This window comes from Bos indicus, chromosome 15 (assembly GCF_029378745.1).
Source record: "Bos indicus isolate NIAB-ARS_2022 breed Sahiwal x Tharparkar chromosome 15, NIAB-ARS_B.indTharparkar_mat_pri_1.0, whole genome shotgun sequence".
Lineage (NCBI taxonomy): Eukaryota > Metazoa > Chordata > Mammalia > Artiodactyla > Bovidae > Bos > Bos indicus.
This window is the reverse complement of record NC_091774.1, coordinates 80,143,304-80,155,065: the sequence shown is the minus strand read 5'-3', so window position 1 is coordinate 80,155,065 and position 11,762 is coordinate 80,143,304. Positions and strand designations below refer to the sequence as shown.

At 37.1% G+C, this 11,762-nt stretch overlaps 1 protein-coding gene across 1 annotated transcript; it reads right to left on the bottom strand.

The window, feature by feature from the left end:
- Positions 1-10,320: 10,320 nt before the first annotated feature.
- LOC109569102 (olfactory receptor 8K3-like) lies at positions 10,321-11,262 on the bottom strand. The gene has a single exon (XM_019974417.2). The coding sequence runs from the start codon at positions 11,260-11,262 to the stop codon at positions 10,321-10,323; it is 942 nt and encodes a 313-aa protein (XP_019829976.2).
- Positions 11,263-11,762: the final 500 nt, after the last annotated feature.

Here is an 11,762-nt window from a genome sequence, read left to right as displayed (position 1 = left end):
GACATCAACAAAAATGTTGGGTTGTTGGAAAATGACACTATTGTAATTTTCAATTTGCATGTTCTCTTCCTAAAAAAGGCCTAGTATAAAGATAGACACATATTTGGAATTTGAGAGTAGATATAATTCAGCACCCTTTCAGCACCCTTCCCATTCAACTCTGATTTTTAGAACCTACTTTATATTCTTTCAAGATTAAAAAAAAAAGAAGAAGAAGAAAAGAAAAAAACTCTAGCAATCTTTAAATTACAGGATGGGTGTTACTGCTGGATGACAGTTTCTATTCTGCAATGATGGTTTACTTGATTATGTAACTTCAAAACTCCCCATCATTTTAGAAATGATTATGTTACCAAAGTTCCTGTGAATATTATTTCAACAAATTTTGAAAATAAAAATTAGTTATACTATGGACAGTTTCAGTAATTTTAGAGTCTTTATTAACTACTGATATCAGAAAGATACAGATTGGGATTTTTAAAACAAATGAGAAAGTGTTTAAAATAGTTAAACAAGCTTACATTCACTAGTTCATACTTGACAATGAAGACATAATCAATATGCCAGCAAGGATGACAGGATTTGAAGCAGAAAAAGCAATTTTTACCTTTCCTATGAAAAATAATTACAAAATATTGTAAAAGTGGTTGTCTTTGCCCATACATTTTGCAGGGGGCATGCCATCCTTCCAATATCAGTCTTTTAAAATGAGTCAGCTCTTCATATCTGGATTGATTTCCTTTAGAATTCACTGATTTGATCTCCTTGCTATCCAAGTAACTCTCAAGAGTCTTCTCCAGCACCACAATTCAAAAGGGTCAGTTATTCAGCACCCAGCCTTCTTTATGGCCCAACTCTCACATCTCTACATGATTACTGGAAAAGCTATAACTTTGACTATATGAACCTTTGTTGGCAAAGTAATGTCTCTGCTTTTTCATATGCTGTCTAGGTTTGCCATAGATTTTCTTTCAAGGGTCAAGTGTCTTTTAATTTGGTGGCTGCAGTCCCATACCTCAGTGATTTTGGAGTCCAAGAAAAACAAATCTGCCACTGTTTCTACTTTTTTCCAAATCTATTTGCCATGGAGTGATGTGATCGGACCCCAACTTCTTGTTAGTTGCATCTATCAGAAATATACTCTCCCATCAAGGTTTGTCTTGTCTTTATTTCCTCTTCTGACAACAAGTGAAAGTTGCACAATCGCTCAGTCATGTCTGACTCTTTGCAATCCCATGGAGTTCTATACAGTCCATGGAGTTCTCCAGGCCAGAATACTGGAGTGGGTAGCCTTTCCCTTCTCCAGGGTATCTTCCTGACCCAGAAATGGAACCAGGGTCTCTTGCACTGCAGGAGGATTTTTTTTTTTTTTACCAACTGAGCTATGAGGGAAGCCCATTTTGACAACAAAACATGTAAAATTTCAGTGTAGGATAGATTTATATATATTTTTTCTTTACTGTTAGTATTTTCTACCCTGAGTCTAATGAGATATATTATCTTCTAAAAAGGTTATGTTTTCCCTTGCTTTTATATACAAATATACAAATATTCAGCACCATTTATCAAGAAGAGCAGCTATTTTCTGTTTTGTATCAATTCTTCCTAATTTAGGGATTCATATATATGTGGAAAACAATTCTCATTCAGTGTTACTCTGGAATTCTATTGATCTATCCCTGTGCCAATATTACAGTTTATCAAACACTCTAGCCACTGTGTCTTAGTATCTGTGTGAACTGGAACATGTCCCTTGGTCTTCTTTTTCAGAAGGATTTAGTTACTCTTGACTGACTCTTTATACTTTTCATATAAGTTTTATAATCAATACATATTGATGGAATTCTATTTCTAATGCACAGATATAACTGAAATATAATTAACTTTGTCTTTCATAGGTTTAGTCTATGTCTCTAAACCATTTACAGTATCAAAAATGCTTCATGGAAATAACCTGACACAGTTTTGAATTTCTTTTAATTTCATATTTTTCATATTAGTGTTGGTCAACACATTCTTTACAGTTTTTCACTTTCCCATCAGAGATTCCCAATCTGGATAAATTGACCCAGTAATACATTTAGGATTAGGCAAATACTCCCCGGGGTGTGTGTGTGGGGGAGGAATGACTGGAGTTTCTCACTTGTTTTGAAAAACATCTCCAGTAGAAATTAGAGTTTATATAAAAATAAGTATTTTTACAGTCACAAAGCCTTAAATTAGGATTCTAAAAGTTATGTAACATTAAAGTTTGTTAGTTGGACCATTGCCCCATAGCAATTTAGCGTTTTCTACCTCTCTACCGTAGAGATACTAACTTACCTTTACCTATACAGAAGCAGAAATTTCATTTAAACAGATGTTTATAGTTTCCAGCTTGTTTGAGGAGTTATTCCAGAGGATATGATTGGGCGTTGATGGTGAGCTGGACCCAGATAGTGGATGTTCCTCACCACCCCTCATCCTGGGAATATATGTTTTGCCCAGCATTCCTATAACAGGCATTGTTTAGGGACACTGCCCTGAGAGAGGAAGGTGCTGTTGAGATAATCTGGACTGAATATATGACTGAATCCAGTTAAGGTCTCTCCATAAATTTTAAGATTCTGGCAGGTTGGGTGGCGATTTACAAAAATTTAGTCTCCCAAGACAAGCTCATTTGTTAATTTCCCTTGTTTATTAAACCTTCCACCTTCCATCTGGAGTGGTCAGACTCTTTCTGCTGCCTCTATTTGCCCTCCATGTATGGGGGCTAGTTTGCAATCCAAGACAATTATCTGTTGACATTTCCTGTCTTGTCTTTACATTCCCTTAACATATAGCTCATATTTATGTTAATATTCATATATAAAATTTCAATGTATTTTTCTAGTTACTCTAGTATTTTTATTGGCAAATAGATGGGGAAACAGTGGCTGACTTTATTTGGGGGGGCTCAAAAATCACTGCAGATGGTGATTGCAGCTGTGAAATTAAAAGATGCTTGTTCTTTGGAGGGAAAGTTATGACCAACCTAGACAGCATATTAAAAAGCAGAGACATTATTTTGCCAACAAAGGTCCTTCTAGTCAAAGCTATGGTTTTTCCAGTAGTCATATATGGACATGAGAGTTGGACTATAAAGAACGCTGAGCACTGAAGAATTGATGCTTTTGAACTATGGTATTGGAGAAGACCCTTGAGAGTCCCTTGGACTGTGAGGAGATCCATCCAGTCCATCCTGAAGGAAATCAGTCCTGAATATTCACTGGAAGGACTGATTCTGAAGCTGAAACTCCACTACTGTGGCCACCTGATGCGAAGAGCTGGTTCATTTGAAAAGACTCTCATGCTGGGAAAGATTGAAAGCAGGAGGAGAAGCGGACGACAGAGGATGAGATGGTTGAATGGCATCACCGACTCAGTGGACATGAGTTTGGGTAAACTCCAGGAGTTGGTAATAGACAGGGAGGCCTGGCATGCTGCGGTCCATGGGGTCACAAAGATTTGGACATGACTGAGTGACTGAACGGAACTGGAACTGAACTGATTGATATATTTTCAAATACTTGGTTATTATTTTGTTCTGGTCATGCCTATGGAATTTATAGCTGATATAGTTTGGTATAGATTATATTAAATTCTTTAGAAAGTATTGCTTTTGCAAGCAATGGGAGTTCTTTGCATATTTTGGATATTGTCCTTTATTGGTTTCATGTTTCAATAAAATTCTCCCTGTTATCTATTTTCTTTCTGTATTTTGATGAACAGAGTTCAAATTTATTACCTTCAGTCAAGTCAACTTAATCAATGGTTTTCATCAATCAATTTTTATTGTTCTGATAAAGATGCTACATAACAAAGTACCCAAAAGTTTAGTGGGTTGAAATAACAGCCCCTTTATTTTTCTCTCAGTTTGTGTCTCAGAAATTTGAAGATGTTCTTTCTCATTTTTATTTGCAATTGGATGATAAAAATACATTAAACAGGACATCTCTGTGATATTCCTGGAAGACTGACTCTGTTAGGGATCTCTCAGTGCTACCAACTCAGTCTGCTGTATTTTAATTTCTAGCTTGAAGGAGCCTCACTTGTGCAGACAGCAAAATCCAGACTTAACCCATGTAAGGAAAGGCTGTGACAGTTGATTCTACATGGGGATTTTTTCCTAACCAGATATCCAAACATGATAGATAAAGTTACTTATGATTTTTGTGGATAGGCAATTTTATTTAATTAACACTGATAATGAAAATGTCAATTTTAAAGGTAATGAATTTATATATAGATTTTAATGGGATCTTATGTTGCTCTTATTCTCAAAGGCTTTGCATTTTTTAAACTTAGTCTCAATTATGAAGTTAAAAAGTTTTGTAAAGCCTATAGGAGAGCCATGATGTCAGCACCTATGTTTACTTCTGATTTACTTCTTTTTCTTCCTTTTGAGCCTGATCATTTCGTTCATTTTTTGTAACCTGCAAATGTTATAGAATATTTTACATTTATGTTTAGCATTTCAATATGTTATCTTTTAAAATAATTTTGAGGAGCATGGAGTTACAACTTGTCTTCCATTTGTTAGTAATGGATAGCCAACCATGTTTGCTTACCTGTTTGATTTTGATAATCCCTGGCTATTTGTGCCTAACACAATGTCCAGCTTGACTTTTTCATTCAAGAACTATTTGTGAAATAAATGAGACTATTGAAGCTAAACATCACTCCAGATAGGAGTAACACATGTTCATTCTACCTGTGATATCAAATGCAGAATTGGGCTCTAAACAGAATTGTATAGATATAGGTGGTAAGATGTCACTTCCTAAGACACTTCTAGACACAATAGCCTTGTGAAGCCAATTTTACTTATGCAATTTTTCCTTGCAAAGGGTAGGTTCAGTCCATATTATATCTTAATGAAATTCTTTCCATGTTATGCAAGTTACTTATAATCAATAATTCTACTATTTTTTGTTAATGTGGTGTATTACATTGATTGATTTGCGGATATTGAAGAATCCTTGCATCCCTGGGATAAAGCCCACTTGGTCATGGTGTATGATCTTTTTAATGTGTTGTTGGATTCTGATTGCTAGAATTTTGTTAAGGATTTTTGCATCTATGTTCATCAGTGATATTGGCCTGTAGTTTTCTTTTTTTGTGGGATCTTTGTCAGGTTTTGGTATTAGGGTGATGGTGGCCTCATAGAATGAGTTTGGAAGTTTACCTTCCTCTGCAATTTTCTGGAAGAGTTTGAGGAGGGTAGGTGCTAGCTCTTCTCTAAATTTTTGGTAGAATTCAGCTGTGAAGCTGTCTGGACCTGGGCTTTTGTTTGCTGGAAGATTTTTGATTACAGTTTCAATTTCCGTGCTTGTGATGGGTCTGTTAAGATTTTCTATTTCTTCCTGGTCGAGTTTTGGCAAGTTGTACTTTTCTAAGAATTTGTTCATTTCTTTAAGCTTTGGTTTTGTCCATTTCCACCCTTTGTAACATTTTTTTATATTGCACATATTAAAACAAACAAACAACAAAAACACACACACACACATACATACAAAAACAGTTCCACTGAGGTACCCTGAGAAGATCCCTTGAGAAACTGGGATGCAATTCAAAGTGTAATTGTGTTGTTCTTGTTGCTTTAGGGTAATCAGCATTTCAACTATAGGAATCTGACCTCATTAAAACAAAAACCTGCATATGTATATACGTGTACCTGCCCTTTCTTTCCAATTTGTTCTCTTTGAGAAGAGAATTAAATACATAAAACCGTTGTTTCTTTTTTCCATATTTTACAAAGCAAAATATGTTTGCTTTGTATTAAGTTTTATTTGGGCATTTTTTAATCTGGAAAGATCTTCAGTTATCTATCATTAAAGTATTGATCAATCTGACTCTCAGAAAAAAAAAAAAACAAAAACGTTAACTGATTTCATGTCCAATAAGACAGTAAGAAACCATGAAAGTATACATATGAGTATCCTACATAAACTGATACCCTAAACGTTTCTATCTTTGGTAAGTTAAATTAGTGTCTTTCTTTTTATTCTTTTCAGATTTAGCCTACATTCTGCAGATAATTAAAATACTGAAACATGAAAGAGTTCTATTGTTATAGCCAAATACTCCAGTAAACAAACCCACTCAGAAGGACAGCATGGATAGTGGAGTGCAGTTTATTACACCGGTGGGTCCGAGACAGGGTTTCCTCTTTAGCCAGGGACCCCAACAAATTTTTGTGAAAATCTTATATACCTTAACTGTACCACTCAAGCCCACATCTCCAAATTCCTTAAACCTAGCCTGGGAAGTATTAAAGGGAGATGTGATTAGGTTACAGCCATGATTCAGGGACTCCCTGGACCTGCTCGAGCATCTACCCTGAAACCAAACTCTGTCTGTCTGCTGCTGCTGCTAAGTCACTCCAGTCGTGTCCGACTCTGTGCGACCCCATAGACGGCAGTCCACCAGGCTCCCCCATCCCTGGGATTCTCCAGGCAAGAACACCGGAGTGGGTTGCCATTTCCTTCTCCAACGCACGAAAGTGAAAAGTGAAAGTGAAGTCGCTCAGTCCTGGCCGACTCTTCACGACCCCTACTGTTTACTATATTATGCTTTTCACCAACTCTTCTGACATTAACAGGGGGCTATCCCCCGACCACCTTTCTCTGAAAAAGATCAACTTAGGGCTCTAATTAATAACTCTCCTGAGCATGAAAAGAGTATTTCAATTCAAACCCATCTGTTGGCATTTTACCTTGCTTGACAGGTTTATCCATACTCTTGCAACTAACACACATAATTGTTCACAACTCCCCAACCATGAAAGGCACAGGAAGCCTAAGCATTCTAAAAGTCCTAATGAGCATAAAGTCCTTTGAGGGATGAAAAATTATTAGGTAGTACTGATGAAGGGTTTCATTGTTGATCCAATGCTTGCTGCCAAGTCTCCACATCCCTTATCCATAGTGTGCCTGGGAATGCATTAATTAATATAGTTGGAATGTAAGAAAAATAAGTAATAGCCTTGACATTAGCAACATAAGACCTTGAGTTAATAAGTTCTTTCTTTGTTGTAACCCACTATACTTTTGCTCTATGAAATGTAACTTTTTTTAGTACTTTATGAGGATGATGCAGATTGGAAAAATAAAGAAAAACACTTTAAAGGAGAAAACAAGTTTTCTGGTTGACCAACCTTTGTCAGGTGGAAAAGGAAATGGCAACCTACTCCAGTGTTCTTGTGTGGAGAATCCCAGGGATGGAGGAGCCTGGTGGGCTGCCATCTCTGGGGTCGCACAGAGTCGGACATGACTGAGGTGACTTAGCAGCAGCAGCAGCAGCAACCTTTGTCAGGAAAGAGTCATAAAATGTTATCAGGCCACAGGGCTAGAAGATAATGAACACAACAGAAGACCCTTGTAAGTGGAAAGGTATGCGAAAGGGAGCCTGGTTTCGATAAGGGTCAAACTGGTGGAATGTTGAGCTGACTCTGAATGACCCTGCATATTTCATTTCTGGAAATGTGTAACTCAGGGTATAAAAGCTCCTTTTGAAAAAAAAATTTGCAGACCCGTTCCACCTAAGCTGGGTCTCCCTGTGTCATTCTTTCTTTCTCTCTCTCTCTCTTTTTCAGGCTGATCCCCTGGAGCACAGAGGCTCTCTGAGTTCACTTTCCTGCCCGGGCTTCTAAGCGAGAAAGTGCTCTGAGTTTTCACTCCATCGAACGGGCACCTGAGGCCTCCATGAACAGAACAAGTCCCGTGTCAGGGGCTTTATTGGCTTTCTGTGTAAACCAAGGAATATCAGCCTCTTTCTCTCTCCTTTACTTTCTCTCTTGCTAATGCCATTCATCCTGAGGGTATCCCTACTGGGGATCCTGCTGGGATCCTGCTGGGGCTGGACCCCAGCAGTGGATATTTTGAGGATAACCATTCTGGCTGATGTGAGGTAATATCTCATTGAATTTTTGACTGACTTGCATTTTTCTAATAATCCAAAACACTGATTTTCATCTGTCTCTTGACCATCTGTATGCCTTATTTTGAGAAACGACTATGTCTTCTGATCATTTTTTGATTGGATTATCTAGATTATGTTTTGATGTCATACAAACTTTCCACTAGCCCTTGGTCTTGGATATAGATTTTCCCTTACTGCTTTATCTGAATATTTTATTGTTTAACATTTTATACTTAATTTTCTTTTTCATTTTGAGTGCATTTTTATAAGCTTTGGGTCAGCATTATTTGTTAATTTGTTTATTTTTGCCTCTGTACTCACAATAATATCAGCACATGTTTTTAAAAAGCTATCATCCATTTTCTGGATATACCATATTTTTTTAATCCACATATGTTAAAGGACATCTTGGCTGTTTTGTGTCATGTTGTTTAAAAATTGTATTCCAGTGAAATTTTTTTATTAAAGCTTCATGGGATAAACAAATAATTTTACTGCAAGATACTTAACAAAGCATATAGTGTAGACTAATAACCTCAGTAAAGTTGGAGAATTATTAAGTACAGTAAAAGGTAGCACATGGGAAAATGTAGAAGTCAATTTAAAAAGCAAGATGACTGCATCCCTGCCATGTATCAGGCCTTTGAAATATGGTATAGTACCAACAATGAGATTGTTTCCCTTTGCTTCCCACAAGTAGAATAATGAATTGTGCAGTTAAATACTGAAAGTCAATTAAAACTTACTGCATAAAAAATGTTGATAAAAATTGGAAGCATCAACCCAAGGAAAGAGAACCAATACAATTAATTCATCAGTGCTTCTCTTACTCAAGAATGCAAAAAGTAAAACATTACTTTTAAACATGGATAAATATTTTTATTCAAAAGGACAAAATTATTTTAGTATCCCTTCAATCAAACTACCAGTTATGAAGAAAGAATTGCCACATGAGAGAACAAGAAGTACCAATCTGGGAGCTACTGAGGGATCTCAAAGTTTATCTTGATTTAAATGTCCTCTGATTTCAACAAAATGCATGAATTGAGACAAAATAAGGCTTCAGTTGGACTTACGAATGGCTGAATTGCAACATCAGTTCAGTTCAGTTTAGTCGCTCAGTCGTGTCCAACTCTTTGTGACCCCATGAACCACAGCACGCCAGGCCTCCCTGTCCATCACCAACTCCCAGAATTCACCCAAACCCATGTCCATCGAGTCGGTGATGCCATCCAACCATCTTATCCTCTGTTGTCCCCTTCTCCTCCTGCCCTCAATATATCCCAGTATCAGGGTCTTTTCCAATGAGTCAGCTCTTCGCATCAGGTGACCAAAATAGTGAAGTTTCAGCTTCAACATCAGTCATTCCAATGAACACCCAGGACTGAGCTCCTTTAGAATGGACTCGTTGGATCTCCTTGCAGTCCAAGGAACTCTCCAGACTCTTCTCCAACACCACAGTCAAAAGCATCAATTCTTCGGCACTCAGCTTTCTTTATAGTCCAACTCTCATATCCATACATGACCACTGGAAAAACCATAGCCTTGACTAGACGGACCTTTGTTGGCAAAGTAATGTCTCTGCTTTTTAATATGCTGTCTAGGTTGGTCATAACTTTCCTTCCAAGGAGTAAGCATCTTTTAATTTCACGGCTGCAATCACCATTGTGATTGGAGCCCAGTGATTTTGGAGCCTAGAAAAAAAAAGTCTGCCACTGTTTCCACTGTTTCCCCATCTATTTCCATGAAGTGATGGGACTGGATGCCATGATGTTAGTTTTCTGAATGGTAAGCTTTAAGCCAACTTTTTCACTCTCCTCTTTCACTTTCATCAAGTGGCTCTTTAGTTCTTCTTCACTTTGTGCCATATTTTCAGTTAATAGGTGAATAGGTTCTTATAAGGAATTAGAAGAATTGATGATAGAAAATGTGGGGTCTCAGTGTAAAGAATAAGAATATTTGCGAAAACAAATGTGATTGATGACTTCAAATACACAGATGAAACATACTGGGGAAAGTGTGATGGCAAAAACAAAAGAAAATAAACTCACAGACACACACAACATGCTGTAACTTTTTTCTAAAAGATGAGAAAACATTCAGAAACCTGGACAGTCATTTCTTTGTCTATATCCACCTAACACATTCTCCTGACATTTACTTAATTTATGTACAAAATTGGTCTTTTATGCTTAAGGCAATTTTTTTTTTTTTTTTACTATTTTGTTCATTAATCTATTTGCAACAGTTGGAATTTCCTAGTATATATAATATAATCTATAAATAATTGTTGAAAATATTTATACTCACTACTTAATTTGGAGGCACATAGAACAAAATTTAGAGTCCATAACCAGTTTATAGAAATTGCATTGCATATTAATAAAAAAGGTTGCCTGATTTTTTCCACACCCTATGTAGTGCACATTTTACATCTTTATTCCTCAAGCTGTAGATTAAGGGATTCAACATAGGGATAATGAAAGTATACAATATGGAAGCCACTTTATCAGTGGCAAAGGAATGGCTGGACTCTGGTTGCACATACATAAATAGTAAAGTCCCATAGAACACTATGACCACAGTCAAGTGGGATCCACAGGTAGAGAAAGCCTTGTGCCTGCCTTCAGCAGAGCTCATCCTGAGAATGGATACAAGAATGAGAAGGTAAGACACAAGAACTATCAGAAGAGAGAAAATCAAATCAAACCCAGCTAAAATCAGAATAATCATTTCTACTTCATGTGTATTTGAGCAGAGCAAAGGTAACAAAGGAAGACTATCACAGTAGAAATGACTGATGACTCTGTAGCCACAGAAAGATAAATTAAATAATTTTACGGTGACGAGAAGAGACACAAACGTGCTGTAGACATAGGGGATCGCTACCAGCACCCAGCATACTCTTTGTGACATGATGACTGGGTAGAGAAGAGGGTTACAGATGGCCACATAGCGGTCATAAGACATTGCTGACAGAATAAAAATTTCACTAATGATAAACACAAGAAAGAAAGCTAGCTGCATAGCACAAGAGTAATAGGAGATTATATTTTGATCCTCAACAAAATTTACTAACATTTTGGGTCCCACAGTTGTAGAATAACCAAGATCTGTAAAAGCAAGGTGTCTAAGAAAGAAGTACATGGGTGTCTGTAGCTTGGAGTCCATCTTGGTGAGGATGATCATGCCCAAGTTGCCCACCACTGAGATCACGTAGATGATGAGGAAGAGCCCAAACAATGGAGCCTGCAGCTCAGGGCGGTCAGTAATTCCCATGAGGATGAATTCACTCGACCCTGTTCCATTGAGTCTTTCCATTCAGGTTTATTAAAGAACCTGTTCTGGGTAGAAATATCAACATAGTCAATAGGTTCTATGTATCATCATCTGGAAGAGTTTCACTATGCAAAGCTAGTATAAACAGATTAAACTTTCCAGTTTAGGATATTTGAAAATAAACTCATCTCGTGGCTCAGATAATAAAGAATCTGCCTGCAGTTCAGGAGATCTGGGTTCAATCCCTGAATCAAGAAAATCCCCTGGAGAAGGGAATAGCAACTCACTCCAGTATTCTGGCCCAGAGAATCCCAAGGATAGAGGAGCCTGGCAGGCTACAATCTATGGGGTTGCAAAGAGTCAAACATGACTGAGCAACTAACACTTTCATTTTCCTACATATAATAAAATATATAAATAGTGATAGAGACAGAGATAGTTGCTGTTTCTGAACTGGAAATTATTTTACTAACCAAAGGACATTTGTCAAAATTGAGAAGACATGTTAATTGTTACAACTGGAATGTGGAAGCTATTGGCAT

Bases quoted from the DNA above. Each gene is read 5' to 3' on its own strand.
- LOC109569102 (XM_019974417.2), bottom strand. From the start codon at position 11,262: ATGGAAAGACTCAATGGAACAGGGTCGAGTGAATTCATCCTCATGGGA.